The 26,262-nt window shown below is 46.8% G+C and overlaps 1 protein-coding gene across 2 annotated transcripts in view; it reads right to left on the reverse strand.

Annotated features, from left to right (window-relative positions):
- The window catches only part of AMOT (angiomotin), a 260,974-nt gene that overhangs the window by 78,362 nt on the left and 156,350 nt on the right, over positions 1-26,262 (reverse strand). For both annotated transcript variants that reach the window (XM_085608217.1, XM_085608219.1), the window contains exon 7: positions 15,060-15,205. In XM_085608217.1, the coding sequence (XP_085464343.1) occupies positions 15,060-15,205 (146 nt within the window). The remainder of the gene's footprint in view (positions 1-15,059; positions 15,206-26,262) is intronic.

Consider the following 26,262-nt stretch of genomic DNA (forward strand, 5'->3'; position numbering starts at 1 on the left):
GCGTTGACGATTTTCTCAATCACTTTGGCGGGGAACGGTAGGAGCAAGATGGGCCGGAAGTTTTTGAGTTTGGTGGGGTCTGCTGTTGGTTTCTTTAGGAGGGCGTTCAGTTCGGCGTGTTTCCAGTTCTCCGGGAAGGTGGCGGTGGTAAAAGATGTGTTGATGACGTCTCGGAGGTGGGGTGCGATGATGTTGTCGGCTTTTTTGAAGATGTGGTGCGGGCAGGGGTCGGATGGTGATCCTGAGTGGATGGAGTTCATGACGCGGGTGGTTTCCTCGGTGGTGGTTGGGTTCCAGGTGTGGATGGTGGTGTTGTCGGTGGCGGGTTCCGGTGGAGGGCTCGTGTTGCTTGTGGTGAAGCGGTTGTAGATGTCGGTGATCTTGTGGTGGAAGAAGGCTGCGAGGGAGTCACAGAGGTCCTGTGAGGGAGGGATGGAGTTGTTTTCGGCGTCGGGGTTGGAGAGCTCTTTGACAATGCCAAATAGTTCCTTGCTGTTGTGGGCGTTGTTGTCTAGTCTGTTCTGGAAGGCTGATTTTCGTGCGGCGCGGAGGAGTTGGTGGTGTTTGCGGGTGGCGTTCTTGAGGGCAGACATGTTCTCGTCGGTTTGGTTGAAGCGCCAGGCCTTCTCGAGGGTGCAGCATTCTTTTTTGGAGTCCTTGAGGTTGGGGGTGAACCAGGAGTTTTTCTTGTGGTTGTTTTTGTTTGCTTGGGTCTTCAGGGGGCCAGGAGGTTGGTGCAGTCTGAGATCCAGCTCGTGAGGTTGTTGGCGGCTTCGTTGGGGTCTGTAGTGCTGGTGGGTGGGTTCTGAGAGAGGGATGATGCGAGTTGTTCCGTGGTGATTCGGTTCCACTATCTTCTTGGTGGTTGTTGGGCGTGGTGGTGTACGTTGGTCTTCTTGAAGCTGAAGTGGACACAGCTGTGGTCTGTCCAGGAGAGTTCGGTGGTGTGGCTGAAAGAGATGTGTTTACTGGAGGAGAAGATGGGGTCGAGCGTGTGTCCGGCGTAGTGGGTGGGGGTGTTGACTAGTTGTTTCAGTCCCAGGTTGGCGAGGTTGTCCAATAAGGCGGTGGTGTTGTTGTCGGTGCGGTTCTCCAGGTGGAAGTTGAGGTCCCCTAGGAGGATGTAGTTGGTGGACGGGAGTGCGTGCGGGCTGATGAAGTCTGCGATGTCTTCGCTGAACTTTGTGCGTGGTCCTGGTGGTCTGTATATGAGGGTGCCTCTGAGGGTGGTCTTGGGGTCGCTGTGGATTGAGAAGTGGAGGTGTTCGGCGTCGGGGAGTGAGTCGTCGGTGTAGGTAGCGATGCGGATGGAGCTCTTGTGGGCGATGGCGATGCCTCCTCAGGTGCAGTTGGTGCGGTCTTTCCTGATGATTTTGTAGCCGTCGGGGATGGCTATGGCGATGTCTGGTGCCGAGGAGGGGGTTCATCCAGATCTCGGTGAGGAAGGCGATGTCCGGGTTTGTAGAGTCGATGAGGTTCCACAGTTCGATGGCGTGCCTGTGGGCGGATCGGGTGTTGACCAGGATGCAGTCGAGGTGGTTTCCGGGCGAGTCGTTCCTGTTGGGTGCGATGTGAGTTCATAGGCAGGTGAAATGGCAGTTGCAGCAGGTGAAGGGTCCGTGGGTCCGCTTTGGGGTGGCGTGGCAGCAGCCCGGCGTGTGGCCGGGGTTGAGAGCGGTGAGGACGGCGGAGTCGTAGGTCAGGCGGGGGAGGTGGGGGTCACGGGGGCCAGGGGTTGAGGCACTGGGCGCGGTCCAAGCGCAGACGGGCGCAGACGGGCTTGCCTTAGGCGCGCCCGCTGCGCGGCCTCGCAGTGGCCGCCATTTAAGGGTAGCCGGGGAGGAGGGGTCAGCTGGGAGGCGGGCGGGGGAATCCGAAGGCGGGAAAAGAGAGCGGCGAGGAGGCCTGGAAAAAAAGGCGGCAAAAAGGACGGCGAGGTGGCCTGGAAAAGTGGCGAGAAGTCCAAGAAAACCCTAAGAGGGAGGGGGCTGAAAAAAGAAGAACGGCGAGAGGGGGCACACGGCACTCAGGGGGCACACGTACGGGGTACACGGGAAAAAAGAGGATTTACAGTCAGACCGGCAACACAAGCACTCGGGGTACACGGGAAAAAGAGGATTACAGTCAGACCGGCAACACAAGCACTCGGGGTACACGGGAAAAAGAGGATTACAGTCAGACCGGCAACACAAGCACTCGGGGTACACGGGAAAAGAAGGAGCACACTCACACACACTCACAGGAGGAGAACAGTGAGGAGGGCAGTCAGGGACTGGTGGCGCTGCGTGAGCAGGGGAGCGACCTACCCGAGGGTCAAAGGTTGCTACTTTGGATAATGTAGCTGAAGGAAGTAAATGCAGCTTACATCAAAATATGAAAGTCTGTTCCTAACAATCCTTTCACTGGACATGATTACTGAAAACCCATCACCAGAGGCATGCATGGAGAAGAGGAAGGCTGAAACGACAATGGTCAATGATGAAGTTATACAAGTTTTACTCCATTTATGAGCCAGCAGAAGTTGCTATACATAAAGGCCAGCAGAGCAGAAAGTTTGACCAATGCAGTACATTATATGTCAATTCACTGTCAAAACATTCAAACAAAGGTTTGTGGCGTCAATGTATAACAGGGGTAGACACTAATCAGCTGTCAATAGGCTATCAGTCACCAGCAGTCGTCTGTGAACGGGCACTGGGGAAATAAATAATCGGGTCTTTGACTTACACCACACGAAGAACTGACAATTCCCTGGTTAGAGCAGGCTTTTAATACCAAGATGAGGGATCCATTCCTCTTGCTTGCATTAGGGTCTGTGAACAACTGAAGACTGATTACCTAATAATTAGCAGCACCCGATTTGTGTTTCACAACCACACTTATCCCGGCACACTACTAAAACAGTAGCACCAAACGGTACACTTAAGACATTTATGTACAGCCAAATCACAATTAGTTTTGTATTGCTTACTCAGAAACTGACAATTCACAATCTTCTACACCAATAGTGTCACAATAATAAGTAGGTGGAATTTTGATTTTGCTGGAAAAATGTGCCAAATTTGTTAAATTGCTTCATTATTCAAAATCGTAATGGGTACCTCCCAGAAAACAGTCCCCCGACCCCCACTTAGAATCAATCTCCGTATTTGGCCCTGCAAAATGCTCAAACAAAATGACCAGCAGATCAACTCGATCCACAGCTGGCGTCCAAAGCACTGAGCGATCTGCAAGCTAAAAATAATAACCACATCTGTCCAACAAAACCGCTGAAACGTGCTAGATTTCAAGAAAAGTTTTCAATACGGTTTTGATTCCATTGCGCACAACAGATACGTATTCCGTTGTAGATCTTCGAAAAAAAAGCTGGACTGGGGCACTTGCTTTCTGCCAGGTGAAGTTCAAGGAGGTCGCATCACAAGAGGGGTGCTAAGGCCGCAGTGGGAACGCTCGCCCCCAGGCCAAGACATGCCGATTGGCTTCCGGTGGCAAGAGGACAGCTTGCGCACGTGCAGCCAAAGTGCAGCGCGTGACACTGGTCTAACAGCATTCCTTCATTTCCAGCCAACTCGCGTTAACGCCTTTCAGGCGTGCTCCGAGCAACGGAAAGAGATAAAGGGCAAAATATGTGTCAGGGCGAAGCATCTCATCTTTTAGAACCGTGGCGTAACGAAACTTGATCCCGTCCCTCGCAAAGTTCATTGCGGGGACCCCGGCCCACTCCCTGGAGCCCCCTCCCCCCGTTTTATAAGTGAACTGTAAATTCAATATCTAGAACTTAACGGTGTGAATGAAAAGAAACCGTGCCATGACCCGCAGCTAGGGCCATGGCACACATGTGCCGGGTAGTGCTTAGAGAGCTATCGGCATCACAAAACTCCACTGCAGTCGCGGTGTGCAGATGTTTCAAAGCACTATTGTGATGGGGTTAAACAAGGAGCAGCCGCATGTCCGACTGTATGGTAAACTAATACCCGTGCCAAACGGTCATGGATAGAACGTAGCATATCAATGTAGACACAGCATATACCGTAATACAGCCACCAGGCGCTATGATTTTGCCCCAGCTCGGCGAGAACTGAACAGCAGATGCTTATGGAACGTAATGATCCCAAAAACACTACAACAGGGGCAGTACGGCAGACAAAGCCGGTCACAGGATACTATGCAAGCAATCAATCATTCAAGATGTGTAGAGCGCGCTTATCAACCCGAGGGGTAACCAGGCGCTACACCGTCCGGAGTGTGACTGCCAACCGAGACAGTGTCCACGGGGTGTCGGGAGGCGGGGGTAAGGAATTGTGGGCGCTACTGCACCAGCTCAACACAGTGCGAATGCTCCATTCCTTAATGACAAATGCTGTACTAGTGGTTATGACATGGCCTCATCTGTCTGGGCCTAATCCTACCGCATAAAATCATGTCAAAGTAAAATAAAACTCAGTATTACCACTACTAGACTATTTGGACCAAGTAACAGAAAACAATCTTCGTATATTCGACGTTCTTGATCGAGCCCTTTCTGGCGTCCAGCCTAAAGTCAGCCCTGCACCACCCACTCGCGCTTCCTAACAGGGCTCAGCACGCGCCGGCGGAAGCATATCTGTAGTGCGGTAGGTCCTGCGGCGCATCACGCCCAGAAGCCACTGTTCACAGTGAGGGAATGCTTGAAGTGATCCCAGACACGGCGGGTTATTACACTGGCCCGCATTCCGATCAATTGTTTTTGGGTCTGGGGTTTAACAGCACAGCTGTCAAACAGACTCACTTATTACTAAAAATAAACATAGAATGGGCTTTGGGTCCAACCCTTTCAACTCCCAGACTTTGTCAATCATGTATTGGCTCATCCCAGTCGAGTCTTCATCTCTCACCTAATACTACTAGCTGTGTGAGCGAACCCTTCCCCTCCACTAGTGTGTGTAGATTTAACTGCATGAGGAATAGTTCACAGCTTAAGATCTGTCGCTCCTGCTTTCGCAGATTACGCCCAGAACTACGGACTCGGTCATTGATATTTTTGCGTTCTGTTCCACTGCAGTCATGCACCAACCATAAGCGATTCACTCTGACTTCTGCTCCAATCAAGGACGGACTGACCACACTGGGCACCATGTGTTTCCCCAGGAGGCAGGAAGGGTGGGGGGCCGCTTTTGTTACTGAGGGCCGGTTTGCAAGTAACAATAGAAGTACCAAGAAAACTCTGGTGATTAAAGTACATGCTGATCAGAGTTTTGTCTAGTGGCAGCTTTGACTCGTCTAATGTCGCGGAGAGGATTAATATGCCTGCTGCAAAGAGCGTGTACTATGCAGGTCACGGAACAGTATTTTATGTGCCTAGCTCAGTGGGTTACTGCTTTTGTTAAAGAGATTATTTTGTTAGTGTGCTGTTCATAAATTACAATCATAATCAAGTTTAGAAAGTTATGTATTATCCCAGTCTTTCATTAGCCTAAATTTGCTAAAAAGGTTTGGTTTGAATATAAATAAACTCATATTAGTAAAGTCAACCATAGCCATTGTGTTACATCCTAAATTTGTGCTTCCCCAGACCAAGCACTCTTAAAAAATGCCTATCAGTCTGAATGACTTGTGAACCCTACACCTTGTAGTCCCCTTTGTCTTATGTAACACTTTCTATACATTGATTAACACATGTAAGATTCACTGTCTCTGTATTTGTGTGTGATGTAAAGTGCTCCGACAACCTACACTGGTATGTGAGATGCTATACAACAAATGAAATACACACGAGATAGGTGCTATGGGGAGATGAGAGGGAATAATTGAAGAGGCCCATTTAAGATTGCCATATCCTGGTGCACTGTAAGGTCATTTACTATGCTTTTAAAATCAATACAACTTAATATATAATGAAAATTGTGCTGTAGAATGCACACTTTTTGCCATTGTGTCCCAAATTTTCTTTTGGAGGGGACACAGAAGCACTCAACCCCAATGGTAGTAGTCAGGCTCACTTGCTCTGCAGCATAAGGGGTTCATCTGACAAAATTTGCCAGGGCTGCCAGGGGTTCACAGTACGGCCCAGGCACCAATGAGAACAGTTCAGCCCAAGCTGCTCAGCAGCTGAACATGAACCCAAGCAGCCGAAGTCTAGTGTAGCGGAGGTCAGCGACTGTTCCCGACAGCTCCCCTGCAAACAGAGGCCTGCAGCAAATCTGCCACAACCTGCACCTGCTGCTATTCTTTTGCAAGGGCCACTATGCTTTCATCCACGTGTAAACCTCGGGTTGTGCTTTAAAATTACTTTAGCAAAGACACACACATGGGGGAGAGGATGTAGCCTTGCGGCTACAGCAGCCAACCTCGAAGCTGGGGAACCGGGTTCGAGTCTCGTCAATGACGCTCAACATCCTGGGATTCTGGGCAAATCACTTAATCTCCCCGTGCCTAACAAAAATGGTTGTGTACTTTTGTAACAAAACTGGTGCTCATGTAAAGCGCTCTGATACCCAATTTCTCTGGTATAGTTTGCGCTATATAAAACTCTTTTTTCAAAATGGACGGAATGCGGGGGGAAAAAAAAAAAAAATCACATTCACCCCCAGTTAAAAGATCTGGGTTAAATCCATTGTTATTTTTACTCACCAGGCCACCTCAGTATATGCCCAGACGTGGGACCCTTGCTCACTTTGTCACTTGATTCAACTTGCCTGACTGATGAGGGGTGCTACCCTGAAACCGGTCTCTGGATGCTTGTTTCCGGTCTAGGGGGGGACCTGGCTTGGCAGTTCGACTGAACTATTTCCATGAGGAACAGGGTCAAGACTGATTTGCATATGACTGGGTCCAAACTGAGGTGGCGTGGTGAGCAAAAGAACGATGGATTCAACCCAGATCTGTGACTGAGGGGGGGTGTGTCTGAAAAGATTCAGCACTCTGTCCATCATCTTATTGTGTTAGTTAAAATTACTTTATTCTTTTTTTTTGCTGCTGAAACAATTGCAACTCACATTTTTTTTAAGAATAGATAAAAAGACTAGGAAAGCTGCATAGCATACCAAGTCCTTCAGGAATTAACATTGTTTTAAGTTGAGTAATCATCTGTGCACTGACATCTTTAAGAGCAGCCTTAATATACCTTCACACATCAGTTAAAGCGACCAGGCGCACTGTGTTTCAATACTGGCCTCTCCTTTAGAATATCAAAACCAAGACCACAACTCCGAGAATGCACTGGGTTGTTGCAAAAGCCCTTAGCTGAAAACAATGGTGTCTGATCACATGGATTCATCTGATGTTTAATATCAGTGCATTCTGGGAATTGTAGTCTTGCTTTTGTTCCACTAGGACTAACCTCGCAGACAGCAATGATGTGGGAAAGAAAATGCCAATACTGTGAAAGTAGTTCCGGGTGACATTGAGCCACAGCTCTATTCGCATCAGAGCTAGACGAACTAAACAAAGTTCAAGACACGCAGATGCTGGTTAACGGTAGAGTACAAATGCGCTCTAACAACCGCGCTTTGCTGTGTGTTCCCCTCTCCGCTGATGCATCTTTTCCCAGCTCCATTCTAAACAGGCCTGCCTGGGTCAACAGCGTTAATGGGCAGCTGATTTGTGTGTTCTTGTCCACATGGGGGATGATAGAGGACTTATCTTTACCCCTTTTACGTTCAATCATCTATTAACTAAGACAACAATCGAAAAAATCCACACAGGGGAGAAGGCACCCTCAGGTCAGAACTGCATGCCCATAGAAATAGTATTCTTCACGTTTTACTGAATGCTCCATCACTGACGTCATCTCTACTGGGAGCGAAAACCATGAAATAATTTGGTTACAGGCCTGGGCTACTAGCCACCTTTAGGGGCTGAAGAAATGAGTACTACCCCATATTTACAGCACCATTAAGCTCCGGAGTCGCACATATTTCAGGAAGATGTGGTAATTCTTAACACTTCACACGCATCATTGGACCACGGGATTGGTGAACGCTGAAACCCTCAGGCAACATGGCGCCACTTTTATAGGAAGATGTTGCACTGGGACTGTGAACTGTACCTGTCGCTCATTATTCTTGTGAGCCCTGACTTTAACGCCAGTTGTGAAAATGGCTCACCAGGGGTAACAGCAGTTGGAAAGAAACCAATAAAAATTCACTTCTGAGCGATGTCTCAGGAGAGCACAAGTCATTATAAAAGAGGAATAGCCTATTGTGGGGAGGGGTGTGGAAGCAAGAACTTACAGTAGAGCATTTCAAACAAAAAATGAGGAGAGGATGTGAACACCCCTGCCCCTCCCCATCTGCATGCTTACATTGGTTCATACCCCTGCCCCCCAGAGTAGCATGCGCGATGAAGAGCAGTCCTAAAAATAAATAAAACATGGACAGATCAACCTTACTGAGCTATTACAACACACAACCTCTTGTTGAATTTTAACCCGACACGTCCTTACACAGAGGGAATAAATAACAGACAAACAGTACTACAGAGCAAGCACGGGTAAAACTGGACTCCACGCAAGGGGTGTGTCAGCACACAGACCCTACAATGTTCCAAAGGCAGGCCCCGGGTGCTCCAGTCTGCCTGGAAGAGCTGTGCTGCAAAGACACTGGGGTACAGAACATATTTTGGTCTTTTGTTTAAAATACTCTAAGCTGAGAACGTGCTGGATAGTTCCCCTATGCCGTTTTCTTGGCGTCCACCACTACAGGGTAGCAATGAGAATTTGTGGAGCTGATACGTCCCAGTTACATTTTTTTCCAATTGCTAAAGGTTTAGAGAGCATCTGGCCCATTTGGTGAAACTTTTAACATCTAACCCCACACTATAGCCCAGCACATCAGCAGAGGCTGTTTAACTGCATCTTCAGAACGAGGCTGTATGATTTTATAGCTCCGACCAGTGCTTTTATGCTTCTTTTATGTATTTCTCTTAACCCGGATCAAAGATGTTTATTCATACTATATTATCATGGATATTGTTTTTATGGTTTATGACCAAAATAAAGGAACTACATGCTCACAGAAATAGGATCCTTCACGTTTTACTGAATGTTCCATCACTCTGACGTCATCTCTACTGGGCGCGAGAATCCGGACATAATTGGGTTACAAAAGAGACACAGATGATGGACGGAATGCAGAACAAATCAAACATTCCCCCCAGTCATTAGATCTGGGTTAAATCCATTGTTCTTTTGCTCAATTTGGTTACAGGCCTGGGCTCCTAGCCATCAACGTATTATGGAAAGTCAGCAGCTGTAGGTGGCCACTACGGCAATTTAATTCTTCTAGGAAGTGTCACCAACAGTCTGGTATCCCGGCAGTTTTTAATCACTTTCTCGTGTCTGGGCTGAGCAGAGCTCCTCAGATGTGCTCCAATAATCAAAGTATTGTATTTTAAAAAAATGTCTGGAGTGGCAGACGCTTAAGCCGTTTTTAGCTGAGTCTGAGATGTATTTCGCAAACCCAATGCCTTCGAGATTTAGTCAAGAGAAAATATGCATTTGAACAGAAAAAGTGCTTTGTGGCGAATTAATGTGTTTCGCTTGGAACGCTCTCCGCCTAAAAGGACGCGTCCCAGGGCTCCTTTTTCGCTTTTCATAATTTATGCAGCATCCTGTGTTTCCCAGGGATATAGTAAAAAATGGCTTCCTGTCGAGAACCTGTCTAGTTGTTATCCCTTACAGATAATGTGTCGTTAGGTTCAGAAATAACATTCGAGGTGCCGGAACCTCCTGTGGCGACAGGTATGAAACAAAAACTCTCATAACAAATGAAGTTATTGTACCGAAATAGATTTGGTTTTATGAAAACTCTGCTCCTGATTATCGGCAGTGTGTCTTAATTCTTTATGTTCAGCGATCAACAACCAAACCAAGGCTCTGTTTAAAGGGAGAGTGCATCAAACACCCTTCTACTGTGTATTACGGTTCTCAAAGTCCACCCTCACTTCTTCATGCTGGCGAGCTCATGAAATGAGTACCACTAACTTGCACCCGATATTTACAGCGCCATTAAGCTCCAGGCTCGCACATATATTTCCGGAAGATGTGGTGATTCTTAACATTTCACACAGGCATCATTGGACCACAGGATTGGTGAACGCAGAAATCTTCGGGCACCATGGCGCCGCAACAATAAGTTGTTGCACTGGGACGGTGAACTGTGCCAGTCGCTCGTTATTCTTGTGAGCCCTGTCTTTAACGCCAGTTGTGAAAATGGCTCCCCAGGGGTAACAGCAGTCGGAAATAAACCAATACAAATTCACTTCTGAGTGATGTCTCAGGAGAGCACAAGTCATTATAAAAGAGGAATAGTCAATTGTGGGGAGGGGTACAGAAGAGCATTTCAAGCAAAAGATGACCCCCCTCACCTCCTACCTGCGGGCTGACATTGTTACACTCACACCACCACCACCAGGGAGTACTCATGATAAAGAGCAGTCCCAACAATTAAAACAAAAAGTGCAGACCACCTTACTGAGTTATTACAACACACAACCGCTTGTTAAATTCCACCCTAACACGTCCATACACAGAGGGGCAAAATAACGGATAAACAGACCCCGGCTGCTTCCGCCTATCAGTGAGAGCGGGGCTGCAGAGACACCGGGTAAGATATTATGTGGGACGGAGGACATAGAATACCCCCCCCCCCCCCCCCGGCTTCCCTCAGGGTAACAACCCTACACTCTCCCACATTCAACTCTAAATACAATTGGAGCACCAAACTCAAAGGGGCTTTTTTTCAGGTGTCCCGGAACAATCCGAGGACCGGAGGTTCGCCGAGAGCATGGTGCTTTTAACTACTAAGCGCCAAAAATGTCACCATTTCACCCTGAAGGCAAAGAGTCCACCTGCACATAGAAATTAGGAAATACACCTAGTCTGGGCACCAGGAAACAGAAAACCATCAGTGCGCGAAAGGAGTCTTGCAAACATCACGCAGCAGTGTTAGGTGCCCTGCTGTGCGTTCTCATATCATGTCCCATCACTCACACCCGACTGCAAGGCACCGGCACCCCGAATCCAGCCCCTACAGACAGCGAGGCCGGCCTACACTCTTGTCAAAGGGTGACACTCCTTTGAAAAACCCGATATGCCGCCATCGCCAGCACACATTCCTGGTGCAGGGGACAGCAGGGTAGGCTACGACTGAATGTCTAGGTGTACTTCACAGCTGGGTATTCGGCAGTGGTGTCAAACGAGAGCAAGGGGCCCCTGCATAAAGTGACGAGGGGCCCCGGTGTCGCCCATATATCATAGTGCATAATTAGTAAAAAAAACAAAAAACATAAGTGGAAGGGCTCGCGTCAAGAGGTCACTGCAGCTTGCACCACACACTGCCCGAGCCATGCTGCCAACGACAGTAACAACACGACTACTAACCGTCACACACCTACACGTGTGATAATTTGGACTATTTCAGGCCCCCAAAGCTAAAAGAATGGCTTGGGCGGCAATAATTAACTGTTCCATCTTTAAATTAGCCAGACAGCGCCACCTTGTGACATGTGCCAGAGTTAACAATTAAGTACCAGTGCCAGCACCGGAAACCACTGGCTCAAATTAAGCACTAGACTTGGGCTGACTGGCGCCCTTTTAAGGGCTCTTGGCCCCTGAAGAGTTTCCCCTACCCCCTCTGCCGCAGGGACCTGCATCACGCCCCTGGTTACCAGGCAGATTTCTATGTACTTCAGAAAACATTTAGCCCGTCACCTTTGGGTTACTGAAAATGTACAGAGCAGCGCCCCAACCCGCAGTCACAAATAATAAGATAAAATGGTTTGTTTTAAGTTTGACTTAAGAACTAGAATTGAGATTTTTACAAAAGAGATCGGTCGCATTTAAAATGTGCAGAACGGGTGTAACCAAAGCCAGGCTGCACTTGGTGGGGCCAGTATTTCCGTTTCCGCTGTCTCACGGTGCACATGCTTTGGCTGGGCGGGATCACGTGACACGCCCCAGGTGTCTGGCTCTTTTAGTTAGGTTAAAGTGCGATCAAAGCAGACAATGGCGCCATGTGAACTGCGAGAGTGCAGGCGCTGTTGAGTGGCGTGACAGGTTCCGGGTCACGTCCGAGACCACGGGAGGAGGAACCCCCCTGCAGGAGGCACCCTTCACACTGCTACCGCGTGCCCTCTGTGGGCGACAAAACCCTACGAGGCTGCATGTCGCGCCAAACAGACAGCTCGGGTGCAGTGCAGGTCGAACTAGCTTGTGAATACTAATGAGGTAGGTTGCAGTTAGCAACCCATTAGGAATCACCGCCATCACAGGGATGGTGATCTGCTGGGTTCAGCAGACCACCATGTCTGTGTCTGCTTTCTAAAAGCAATTTTTATTATTTCTTTTTAAGGCAGCCGTTTTTCCTTAAAGGAAAATGGGATGCATTTTAAAAAGGAAAATGTAACAATTACAGAACCCTGCCTGCTCTTAAGAAAATATTTGTAAACATTCACAAAGGGACAGGTTTCTTGAAGGGAACCCTTCCCATTTGCGAATGTGTTACCACCACTTTTAAACTGGTGCTAAAGAATTACTGAAAACAGTCGCACTTACCATATCAATTCAGAATTTGGAAGGGACACCCTAAACATTACGCTTCCAAATACCGAATCGTAAATGTAAATTTGGATTCGGTAAGAAGTTACTGAAGCACATTTTTCATGTTGTACATTTTTGAACAGAAAGCTTTTATTGCCCTCACAATCTGTTTGTGACCGCCAAAATGCTTTGTACTTCTAGCCCCAATTCATGGAGCGTGACAGCGAACCAAAACTGGGTGTCCTGGCGCAGTACGAGTCTAGAAAGAGCAAGCTGGGGAGCTCAGCGGGATAGCCAGGTTTATACACTTTTATGAAAGCGAAGATAATGAGATTTCAAAAGCAGGTGACTGGGTAAAGCCCATTCTGGTAAGTATGAACAAGATGGGGAAAAAGCCCAACCTTCTAAACAGGCCAAAGGGGCAATGGATACTGGACAGCAAGCCTTCGTTAGAGCCCAGAGCCCGTCTTGGGGTATATTTATTGATTCTAGAATGTGGGAATCAAGGTTATGAGGTGCTCAATGGCAAATCCACAGAGATCTGAAGATCAAATATTTTTTGAAGAGGAAGCCAGTGAAGAGTTCTGAGGTGATCTGAGATGGACACTAGGCAGTACCTCAACAAGTCCAGGATTAAGATTCTGAATCAATTCAAGTCGCTGCATGGGAAACGAAGGGATACCTAGATGGAGATTAGCATAGTCAATGGAAGATAAGAAGATACTTTGAGCACAGATCTGCATGTGTCCCAAGGAATTAACAAGCAATTTTGCGCATCGTTCACAGATAACAGAAGCCCAATGAGGTCATAATATTAATTTGCTTCATAAAGGAGATGGAGAAATCAAAGCGGGATACAGGTTTATAGCAGAGTCCAAGTGGATGGGTGTGGATCCCAACTGAGAGGACCACCAATACGCAGACCATATTGAGGTGGAAATGCCAAAAACAAACAATGTTTTGTCACCACTTAGTTTAAATACAGTGGCCTTCATCCAGACTGCCACAGCAGTCAGACTTTAAAAGTGTCAGAGGTGCAGAAGTCTGATCAGAAAAGGTTTAGTGTAATAGGTGGAAATTAGATTAAGAAAAATATGAACTATTCTTGGTGCTGGTGAAGGTTTATCAGAGGAAACCAGGGCATATAAAAGTGTCTGGAGAGACTTGACAGCGACTAAACAGAGTAAATGCCCATCTAGGACACCTCTTTATATAGGCGCATAGGAGCATTTGGAGAGTGGCACTTAGTCTGATCAAAGTTTTCTACATGCTCAATTGATTTGGTTTTCCTCTGTTATTTAATGGGCTGTGTCCTAACAGTATCCATCATTTATGATAAAAAATAAAATATAGATTACAAAAAAGTAAAACCAAAAAGCTATCCATGAATTTTGAAAAGCATTGGTTGTTTGCTTAGCTTTAACTGATGCAGTTTAGGTTCTGCATAATCGGAATTCTGAAAAAAAATAGGGTTCCTCTGGGCTAAACACAAGACTTGTGTGGTTGCAAATGGTCGCAATCAGAAATACAAAGTTGCCTGACAGACTCTGAAAGACTGCACATTGCTGCTCTGTTCTTTTTGATAAATAAAAAACTTACTATTCTGGATAAGATGGTCTTCCTATAAGATCAACAAAATCTTCCGCATTGATCTACAGTACGAAGGACAGCACACCCCATCAATCCAGAGGGTCGAGGAGCAGATGTATAAAAAGACCACAAGACTTCACACAGTCTAGACTGCAGCTTCTCTCTAACCAACACTAAACTTAGCATCCCCTAAGTCTGAGGCATCTGGGATGGGAGGGGCCGTCAAAGGCAGCAGATGACATGACCACACAACAACCACACAACAGAAAGGTAAGCTTTTGTTTGAGGAACCATGTAAACAGAGATATCTTAAAATGGATCTGCTGAGGGTTATAAGAAGAGGAACAGCATTTCACAACAAGAGCTGCACAGTTTGGCAGGATTCTTACTGTTTGCGAAACGCAGCCTGGGAAATTATTGTTCTCACCAGTTATACAGCTCTGGCCCAAAAATATATATATCTGGTATGTAAATAATACAAGGTCCCCATTTTGTCGAAATCAAAAAGGAAACTGGTCAAGCCAGTCTTGCTGGGAGGCAAACATGAAATCAACAGGTCTCAACCCCACATAAACCCACCCACATACACCGACAAGCAAACGTGTACACACAACACCCATAACTTTCAAGCTCCCCATCATCTCTGCAAATACTGCTCAACTTTCTGCCCTACCTTACTTACAGTATAGGAACACATATCCTGATAGTTATGCAAGTACTATGGCAGGTTCATTTTTATGCGGTGCATAGGAGTTGTAAATCTCCTGCTAACCCAAACTCAGAGTGGCACAGAACAAAACTCTTTGGTTTACAGGTATTAAACAAAATAAGTAGTATAACACTGCTAATAAAAAAGAACATTAATTCTCTGACAAGATGGCATGGTTTGGCAACCCAAGGGCTCTTAGCCGCATTGGCAATGCTAGTCTGTGGGCACCAGCAGAGATCCTACCTCTTCCTCTAGCTTCACCACCTTGGCCTGTGCATTGTTCAGGGCCTGATCCCGGATCTCGATGTGCCTTCGTTGGTCATCAGTGGTGCTGCGCAGCGCTGCCAGGTCACCCTCCAGCTTCTCTTTGTCCCTCTGACATTCTTTATCTAAACACGACACCAGATAAAGCACGTTAATTACAACATAGGCAGGGGACACAAAAGAATTACACACCACAAAGGTAACAGGATTAGATCATCAATATAGAGACATACATCTCTTTTTATTTAATAAGCATTTTTGTGCAGGGTTGTAGGTGGCAATTAGGTGCTTTGTTCATGAGGAGAGGATGCAGGGAAGACTGTCCCATGCATATCGATGCTACAAGTGCTTCTTCGTGCACTAAACACCGTTATGATGTTCCATGTCAAACCCCTGATCCCACCACCCCGAGTAAGCTGGGAAGAAAGGAAGTTCTTGACAGTGGATGGTGTGGGCGAGTGAAGGGCTTCCCTATGGGGTGTATTACGGTGGTCGATACATTTTTTTGGGATGAGACACAAGCTGATTTTTCCTCCTTACGCCATCGCTATAGGTAGTCAGTCATTCACTGCATTGCAGGGCAATATACACTGATTTAACACAAAATGCTGGTCACATAGAATAATGCAACAATCAACAAAGTGATGAAAGGAATGCCTCAATTAATCTAGGGCCATAACTTTCACTGGAGAAGGACCAAGACTAATTTGCAATGGGCTGGTTTCTCTTTCTATAGCACAGTGGGTGGCAAAATGATGATCTGGTTTTCCTTCCATCACTTTGGTGGTTTTTCCATTAGATGCCATAAGTGCAAAGGGGATGCTCAGACGCAGGCCTATCATCACTGTGCTACATGACTCAAGATGCTCCACGCTGATGAGGCCTACCTAGGGGAAACTGCTAGTTTTGCTTGTGTTCCCATTTGGAAGGGGCCTGACCCGGCAGTTCAGGCAGCACTGTTCCTGCTGGAGCAAGACCAAAACTTGCATTTGGCTGGTGTGCCTAGAATAGAAAAGTGGGTGAAAAATACCGGTCTGTCTCACACGTTAACAGGTGAGACCAAGAAGGCTTGGAAGCACATTGGATGTCTGACGCAGTATTGACCGTCACTTGTGACCGACCTCAAAAAGAGGCCCTTAGCATATGTCAGTGTAAGAGATTAATTCTAACACTCCATTTATCACTTTGTTGCCTTGATGCCTATTTATATAACCTATGACAAAGTGCAGGAGTCCTTAGTTGTTTAAGATCGATTCAGTGTTAATTCAAAAGGTCATCTTTCACATCCTAATTTTTGGGAAGAAATCTTAAAAACAGCTCACACTGTTAGAACAACCCGCTTATTCAAGAATTAATGATAAGCTATTGCATCTTGCTTCTTTCTCTGACCTGGTCAGTAAATGCCTTTTTCACGTATTCTAGAGGAGGTCAACAAAGTTTTCAACACTCAAACCTGACAGCAAGGAGGGCACTCATCAATAGCTCCTGGACCAAGAAGGGAAAAAAAATCTGTCCCAAGTTTATTTCTCACAAGCATTCGTTCCAAAACTACTGCAGTCTGGACCCTTGCTACGTGTCTGGTCCGACTTATAGACACAGGACAAATCAAGGAGAAGTTCTACAATCATCCAGAGTGTACAACCATCCAGAAATACGTCTTCAGCCCAAAATGGCAAAATATCAGTTAGTGGGGACCCACTTATCAACTAAAGGTCACTAATGTAAAGATCATTAGGGATCGAAAAACAAATTGTCTCCATAATCATATAAAAATAACAAGCATGAATTAGAAGATGAGTACCATACACACGTAAAATTAAAAAACGTTCTCATTTAAAAGCTTGAAAAGTCATTGGGCACAATAGGACAATTATATATATATATATATATATATATATATATATATATATATATATATATATTTTCACTTAAAAAACCATAGGTTTCACACATGTTATAGTTAGCTGGACATTTCACTCGTGAAAAACCATTGAAATTTCCCCCGTTATAGTTAGTGCAGGCAACTATAACTCACGCGACCGCAATCCTCTGCTGATGACGTCAGATATTACATCACTGTATTTAAACACTTATTTACCCAGATCTTCTTCCATTAATTTTTAGCTATACATATATTACATATATTTTTTTTTCAGAAAGACACATATGTCATCAGTGATGTAATATCTGACGTCATCAGCAGAGGATTGCGGTCGCGTGAGTTATAGTTGCCTGCACTAACTATAACGGGGGAATTTAATTGGTTTTTCACGAGTGAAATGTCCAGCTAACTATAACATGTGTGAAACCTATGGATTTTTTAGTGAATTTGTACGGTTTTTTAAATGCTAAGTTATGTATTTTTTTTTTTTTTTTAAAGGTTTTTCACCGTGCGCGTACCGTGCGCGCACGGTGCGCTACGCGCACCGTGCGCCCACGTAACGCAGTTCGTGTAATTTTTCCGTTTCTACCGTACGCGCATGCTACGCGTACTAGCGCTTTTTCGCAAAAAAAATTAAAAGGAAATTTTGGCCCTTGGGGGTCCTTCTGAGACCTCCTGACAAAGGCTAGGAGGTCAGGAACTGTCCACCCTGCCCCCTTTTCACGTTCTCCACTTTTGTTTTTCACCCCCTCAGACTGCGAGAGACAAAATGGCGGCCGACACTTCCTGGTTTCGACCGATTCGAATGTTTACTAAGATCTAACAACCAATCAGAATCGCGCTCGCGCACGGCAGCGTGCGCGTACGGTAAGTTTTACCGTACGCACACGGTGCGCGCTTATAGATATATATATGCTTTTAAATGCTATTTTCTCAGGAAATACTGAACAGATTTACCCCAGGCCTGCAAAAGGCACATCCCTGACCTGAGGACTACCTCTCTGCCAAATTTCAAGTAGTTCTGTTCAGCCGTTCGGGCTGTAGCTTAGACTAAAGGTCCTATGTAAAAATGCATGGGGAAAACGTGTTTTGGGACCCCCCCTTTTTCTCAGCCCCCGCTTGACGAATCCCCCCCCCCCCGAGACTTTCTGGGAAGGAGCGGAGCGCCCCACCTATTTTGAAAATTTCGCGAGGATTCGTCAATCGGCGCCAAAGTTATTCCAAATAGAATGTTGCGGATTTCCTATGGAAACACGATCCTAACTATAACTATCTACTGGCGACCGCCAGTAGATTATATATATATATATATATAATCAGTTAAAAATTAGGTAGAAAAACCAGTTCGCTGTGAATCACAATTGTATTCAATACAAAGGTCAAATATGATAAAGTGCTTATGTAAATAGTTTGAATCTTCTAAAGAAAATGAATATTCACAGTCACCTAATACATAAAATTTCCTACCCTGCAGATCGTAGTTAAAAACAAATAATCAAAATGACACAACATTTCACATGTTCAAAACATAATATGCTAAAGCATATTCCTTCGAGCGGTCTATGCCCCAAAAAATATTGTTTGTCGACGCAGCGTTTCGGTGAATTTTACATTAGTGGCCTTTAGTTGATAGGTGGGTCCCCACTACTAGTGGTTTCTAAAAACTCAGTTGAAAAGGGAATCTTTTATTGTTTACATATAGACATTGTGTCCCTTTTCTTTGTGTTTTGCGAAATATCAGTTGGATCATATTCATTCTCTGCAGAATTTTTTGAATATTTCTAGACATTGAAGGGCATCCTCAACGACAGCAACCGAAAAGTCAACAGTTCTGCATTAAGAATGTAACTTCCAAGCCATAAAACTGACCACGATCCAGCTTTGATCCAGTAACATGACACATGCAGGGATCAAAACCACAGCATTTTTACTACTGAAGACCAACAATATCCAAACAATCACCCGCTACCTTGATGCCGACAATAGACGTCACTAAAGAAGAAAGCGAACTTCTACTTTGTTTTCCCTACTCGTTCTGGGGTCTTTGGAGGGACATCGAGGGACTTTAGAGCCACTGCTGAGGGGTCGTAAGCAGAAGTGGAGCCGGGCATAGGGTCCGGTTTTAATGCACGAGTACTGTCAGTCCTGCATGCTAGTCGGATTTCCTTGTACTACTAAAATTAACTTTGCACCTGTGATGGTATTCACCGCCGGCTCGAAAGGACACGCTGGGCTGCGGTCATTGCTGTTTGTCCATAGCTGCGGTAAATGCCTGAAAGTATACACTCCATAACAAGGATCAAACGTAGATAATATTATTAGCGAAGCCTCAAACTTTCTTCATCCAGGAAGTTGGTTTTAATGGCGCGCTACATTCTGGTGCTTCGTGTGTTTCGAAGCGCTCTTGGATTTTGCCGAAAGGAAACATTAGCAGGTCAGGACAGAAAGGCAGTGTTTTCGACCAGATTTTAAAGTAGGCAGTTTTGCTACAGCACTCCATAGAATTCAACTCACAGTTGCCCTCCCATTCCCTTCTTTAATTTCATTTAACTCCTTCTTCCTTTCCTTGATCTCATCCTTCCCATACTTCCTTACTTTCTGCATTCGTCTCAATTTTCTTACACACCTTTATTCCCATCATTGCTTAGTTACCATCACATATGTTCCTTCCTTCCTTTCTCTTCTTCCCTTACCTCCCCCGTCCCTTCTCTCATTCCTTTTTTTGCTACCTCCCCTTTTTTCCTGGCCAGCCTTCATCACCTTCCCTCTAATATGTTCTGTCCTCTTGTCCCTTCCTGCAGGGCTTTCCTCGCTTCCATTCGCCTCCTCTTTGCACAGTACACCTACGTAACGGAGGATATAGTCACACAGTTCACTGTGAGAGCCCAGTCTCTGCAGAATGTCACTACCTTACATGCCATTTTAAAGTGTTAATGCACCTGCTGCCATCGGCCCGGTGTCGAGAGGATCCCACCATCTAAAATCCTGAATGGCCAGCCAGCTTATTATCCATGCTTCTTGATGCCCACACCAGTGGTTACATTTGTGGCATCCGCAATACACATGTCCAATGTGCCCTGAAGCTATCTTATAGCAACCCAGCCATAAGTTGCCAAAATGCATCCCAAAATATGCGCTTTACTGCAGTTTTCGATGGATTTGTGCTTAATATAAATGATTGTAACATAACAATCCGCATTTTGATGGTAAACAGTGGGTGTGGACAGCAGCAGCCCTTAGGTAGCCGGGCTGCCTGGTGCATCCCATCTTATGTGTTGTAGGTGTATATGAAGAAGTCTATGTAGTACTATGTAGTGCTGAGATACACAAACCACAAATGTCAGACATGGTGGGTGACCTCGTTTGACTTGTAGGAGATCCATTTAAAATGGGAGCTATGAAAAAAGGCCATAAGTTGGAAAAAAGTCATGTCTAACATAACCCAAAGACTCAAACTTCACTTATGATTAGACTGCCAAGGTAACAAGAAGAGACAAAAAATTGGGTGACTAAAGGAGTCACATTGGCCATTTGCCAAGGTAAATAACTCTTGGCAGAACGCCAGGTTCATTATTTGTCAGTCAGGTGCATTCCAAAAGGCTTTATTTAAGTCTCGAGGCAAGAAAATCAAACTTGCAATGGAGGGTGTTTGCAGCACGCCAAGAATCCGGGGCCACGAGTGTGAGATCACTCATGCGTTCAGAAGCGTCTCTTACAAAAGCTGCATTGTAAATACAAGACAAAGAAAGTCCATTCGGGTATCTCCATGTGCTCGATGGCTTACTTTCAAGTTTCACACATTAGCCCTGAACTTTTAAGTATAACAAGAATCGTCTTCTAGTGTGCAAGCAGGATCCTGCGATTACATTCCACAACTGACCACACTGCTGTAGTAGTACTTTGCAAAATCCCACAGAATGCCAACAATGGACTCCACAACTCAAAGACTACAAAAAGGATTGAGGACTATACCTTACAGAGTCCTTTTATTAAACCAATACGAATACGGTTTCCCACATTTACCCTGCCACCCCACATTTGTTTTAACATATTTTATACTAGGCGTACATGCAAGGGGCAGATACCTATACATAATATGCATTTGATCATTTTCCACAAGCGAGATAATGCATCAATTTAAATATGCCTCCTTTTAAATATCGCATCATTTGGTTAGTACATTTAAAAATACCAAATTATTTGTATCGCCTCATCTATATTTTAAGCAACCGGCCTGAAGAGAACATGAAGGTGGTAGATGGTATGAGAGGGATTATAGAAAAAGATAAAGTTAACCCCCCAGCTAAACAAACAGAGCATGACCAATAGCCTGATTAATGATGAAGGCAGTCTGTGCGGACACTAGGGAAGGTGTTGGATTTTAAATCCATCACCTCCCCCCCTCCCCCCCCCCCCCCCCCTTCCGCAAGTCGTCGTTCTGACTTGCGGAGTAATGGTATGCAGAATCACAACGCAGGTCGTTGTAACAACCGCGTTGCGATTCCCTTAGTTGAAACAGTTTCGGGGTAAACATGGTTTACCAATCTCACAGCTAGCCAAGGCCCACATGCCAGGAAGCATTGAAGCCCTTGGCTTTTGTATCCTAAGGGAATGAACACTGGGTTTTCAGAACAATGTCAATGCACTCGTTCGGGTCCCAGGGAAAGCCCCGTTAACCAGTATTCACTACAGTTGATCAGTCGGACTTCTGTTAATCCCCAGTTTACACAGGCCATGCCTGTGCATGAGTCCCACGGAGGAACAGTCTCCAGGTATTCTGGCGGGCTCTGAGAAGATTGTATTATCAACAAACATGAATACTCTAGGTGAAAGCTAGACCTTAGGACAAGGACTGTGTAAGCCACTAGACCATTTAGCTGATAATTGTTCTGAGGAAATCGAATAGTTTCTTACCTGTCGGTGTAGTTTTGCAGCTTGAAGATCTTTCTGGATTCACTATGCTGTGCATTATTCCGCGATCTTGTGCTTGGGTCCGGATTCGTAGTCTTTTCTTTTTTTTTTTTTCGTAGCCCAGGTGGGCGTCGACGTACACCATTTGGTGCACCTCCCGTGACGTCGTCGTGCTTCCTGCGGAAGTCCCACCTTTGGGGCGCCATCTTCGGGTTCTTTTTTCCTTTCCTCTTTTTTTTTTTTTTTTTTTTTTTAACCCTAGGCGATTGATTAATCCTTCTTGTCCCTTTATCTGTATGTTTGTATTTCTTTGATCTTTTCCATTTTACCCCCTCTTCCTCCAGCCTCATCTTCCTGGCGGAGGTGGGTGGGTTCGCTAGTGAATGCAGAAAGATCTTCAAGCTGCAAAACTACACCGACAGGTAAGAAACTATTCGTTTTGCAGCGTGAATCTTTCTGGATTCACTATGCTGTGCATCGATTTTGTAGCGGTTTTCCTAGTTCTGTGGCGGCTGGGTGGTAGATGAGCGTTGGTCGTTGAAAATGTGCTGAAGCACCTTCTGTCCAACCTGTGCTTCCTTGTTCATCTGAATGTCCACGCAGTAGTGTTTCGTGAACGTGTGCACAGATGCCCAAGTTGCCGCGAGGCATATGTCCTGGATGGGCGTGTTCGCCAGGAAGGCCACGGTGGCCCCTTTCTTCCTTGTGGAGTGAGCCTGCGGCCCCTCCGCTAGCTCCTGTCCAGCCTGTTTGTGGCAGAATTGAATAGTGAGGGCAATCCACCTTGCGATGGTGCCCTTAGTCACTGGTCTACCCAAGAAGCTAGTAGCAAAGGACACAAACAGCTGTTTCGACTTCCTGAGTTCCTTGGTTCTCTCAATGTAGTGCATCACCGCTCTTCTGGCATCGAGGGTGTGCAGTGCCTTTTCTGCGTTTGTAGTCGGGTTTTGGAAGAAACTTGGTATCTGGATAGCCTGATTTATGTGGAACGCCGACACTACCTTGGGCATGAAGTGTGGGTCAGTTCTCAGGACTTTTCTATCTTTGTGAATCTGAATGTAGGGTTCCTGCAGCGTTAGTGCTTGAAGCTCGCTCACCCTGCGTAGTGAGGTTATGGCCACCAGAAAGGCTGTTTTCATAGTCAACATCTGCAGTGTTGCCTTGTGAATGGGTTCAAACGGTGCCTTCATGAGCTCCGTCAGGACCACATTCAGATTCCATGCCGGCGGCGGCAACCTTTTCGGGGGGGCCATCCTTTTGGCTCCCTCCATGAATCTCCTCACCACCTGCGAGCTGAAGAAACTTCCACCTTTTTCACCTCTGGTGTAGGCCACGATGGCCGCTAGGTGTACCCTCAGTGAGCTCGAGCAGAGGTTACTCTTTAGAAGGTGTGTGAGGTACCTCAGTACTGTTGAGTCTCTTGTCATTCTGTTTTGCAGGCCCTTTTTCCGGCACCACACAGTGAACCTCTTCCATTTTGCGCTGTAGCATTTTCGTGTAGTTGGTTTCCTCGCCTCCCGTAGCACTCGCATCGTGCTCGGCGGCAATCTTAGGTGTGCGAACTCTAGGTCTTCAGGAGCCATGCCGCCAGGTTGAGGGTCTCTGGCTCTGGGTGCAGGACCTCTCCGTTTTGCATTGAGAGCAGGTCCTTCCTCCTCTCGAACCTGTATGGGTCGCCTTGTGCCATTTCTTGAATTTGTGAGAACCATGTCTGCCTCGCCCACTGCGGAGCCACCAGGATCAGGGTCATGTTGCTGGTTCTGCACTTGTCGAGCACTCTGTGCAACAGGGGTATCGGTGGAAAGGCGTAGGCAAATGTCCTCGACCAGCTTATCCATAGGGCATTTCCCTTGGATAGCTGATCTGGTTGCCTGGACGCGAAGCTTTGGCATTTTGCATTGTGGCGTGTTGCAAAAAGGTCTATTGTGGGAGTCCCCCATCTCCGGAAGATTTTCTCCGTTTCCTGGCCATTGAGCTCCCACTCGTGTGATGCTGAGGTCTGCCTGCTTAGCCAGTCTGCCTCCACATTGTCCTTCCCCGGTAGGTGAATTGCCAGTAGATCTATCCTGAGAGGTATGGCCCATCTCCAAATCTCCTGAGCTAGGGATGAGAGCGGGAACGACTGTGTCCCCCCTTGTTTGTTGATGTAGAACATCGCCGTGGTGTTGTCTGTTTGGACCAACACCCTCTTGTTGAACAGGTGCCTCTGGAATGCCTTCAGGGCTAGCAGGATTGTTTTCAACTCGAGGTAGTTGATATGGCGGACCGCATCTGCTGGGGCCCATAGACCCCTCACTCTGAGGTTGTCCATGTGCGCTCCCCATCCCTTCTGCGATGCGTCCGTGGTAATGGTCACTGTTGGGATTGGTGGTGTCAGGCTTCTCCCTGCTGTTATGTTGTCTCTGTTCCACCAAGTTATCTCCTCCTGCACTGCGTGCGTAACAACCACTAGATCCTCCCAGCTTCCTTTTGCTTGTGACCATTGTTGTTGTAGCCATTCCTGGCATGGTCTCATGTGCAGGCGTACATTCGGCACCAGCTGGATACAGGACGCCATCATCCCCATCATCTTGCTCACAGCCCTCACTGTCAGAGCTCGCCCCTTCTGGTAGAGCTTCGCCTCCTTCAGTAGAGCCTCTGTCCTCCTCTCGCTGGGCACTACTGTACTGTTGCGGGAGTTGATCTTTGCCCCCAGGAAAATCTTCACCTGCTCCGGTTCCATTGATGATTTTCCCCAGTGGATCGAGAATCCCAGATTTGTGAGGGTGTCTGTTACGCGTTTTGCGTGCCTCTCGCACTTTCCGCGTGAGTTTGCCTTGACCAGCCAGTCGTCCAAGTAGGGGTAGACATGTATTCCCTGCCTTCGTAGGTGCGCCGCTACCGCCGACAGGCATTTTGTAAAGACCCTTGGTGCTGATTTTAATCCGAAGGCCAGGGTCGTGAACTGGTAGTGTTCTTGTTCGATGTTGAATCTTAGAAGGCCCTTGTGCCTTCTGTTTATTGGGATGTGAAGATAGGCATCCTTGAGGTCCACGGTGACCATGAAGTCCCCTTCTCTTATCTGTGGCAGAACCTCCTGCAGTGAAGTCATTTTGAACCTTTGCGTTCTGATGAACTTGTTTAGGTAACGGAGGTCTAGTATGGGTCTGAGGTCTCCGTCTACCTTCGGAACCACGAAGTAGTTTGAGTAGACCCCTTTGTTGTGTTCTCTGAACGGCACTGTCTCTATGGCTCCCTTTTGCAGGAGTTTCCGCGTTTCTTCTCTGAGTATTGCCAGTTCTTGGGCCGATCTCAGTCTTCCCCTTGGTTTCCTGTTTGGAGGTCTTTTCTCCAAATCTACGCAGTACCCGTACTGCACAACGTTCCGTATCCACTTGTCTGTGGTTATACGCCGCCACTCCTGAAGGTAGAACCTCAGTCTTCCGCCTACTGGTGTCGTATGCTCGTAGGCTCTTGAATTTTCTCTTCCCCCTGATGACACTTTTTTACGCCTCACCCTTGGGGTCCTGACGAGGGTAGGCGTCCTCTTGCGTGCTGAGTCACTTCGTCGAGGGCTGTTCGCCCCCTCTCCTCCTTTGGCCACGTCCGTTCCCTCTCCCGCGAAAGGACTGGCCCCGAGGTTGATATTGCCAGTTTTGCTTCTGCTGACCTTGTCCGTGACCTTCACCCTGCTGACCTTGTTGGAACGCCTGGTGTGACGTCCCCTGCTGGCTTCCTCCCCTACCGTAGGGTCCTCGAGGGATTTCCTCGCCTCATTCCCCTCAGCTGTAGGGCCCCCATGGACCTCGCCGTCTCGTTTTCTTTTTTCAGCTGGGTGAGCTTGTCGTCCACTGTTGCTCCGAACAGTGTCTCTCCATTGAAGGGGGTGCCAAGGATGTTGTTCTGCACTTCCGGTTTGAATCCCGAGATTCTTAGCCATGCATGCCTCCTCTCTGTGACCCCTATGGCCATGAGTCTTGCTGAAGTTTCTGCCCCATCCAACGCCGTCTTTATACAGGAGTTGGCGATGTTTTTGCCTTCATCTATCAGGTGATTCGCTCTCTGCCGGTATTCTTCGGGGAGGTGCTTTACTAACTCCCCCATCTCATCCCAGTGCTGGTATTGGTGTCTATTGAGGAGTGCATTTGAATTCGCCATGCGCCAGTGCATTGCGGCGTTCCTCTCGACCTTTCTTCCTGTGAGGTCAATCCTCCTGCTCTCCTTATCCGGGGGTGGGCCCGAAGTTGCTGGTACGTTGGCCCTTCTCCTGGCCGTGGAGGCTATGATGGAGTCCGCGGTCACGCTACCCTTGATGTAAGGGGGGTCCAGGGAGGAGTGCTTATATTTCTTCTCTGTCCTGGGCGTGATCGACCGGCAGGTCGCAGGTTCCTTGAAGGCTTCTCTCCCCTG

Source organism: Triturus cristatus, chromosome 5_2 (genome assembly GCF_964204655.1).
Source record: "Triturus cristatus chromosome 5_2, aTriCri1.1, whole genome shotgun sequence".
Taxonomy (NCBI): domain Eukaryota; kingdom Metazoa; phylum Chordata; class Amphibia; order Caudata; family Salamandridae; genus Triturus; species Triturus cristatus.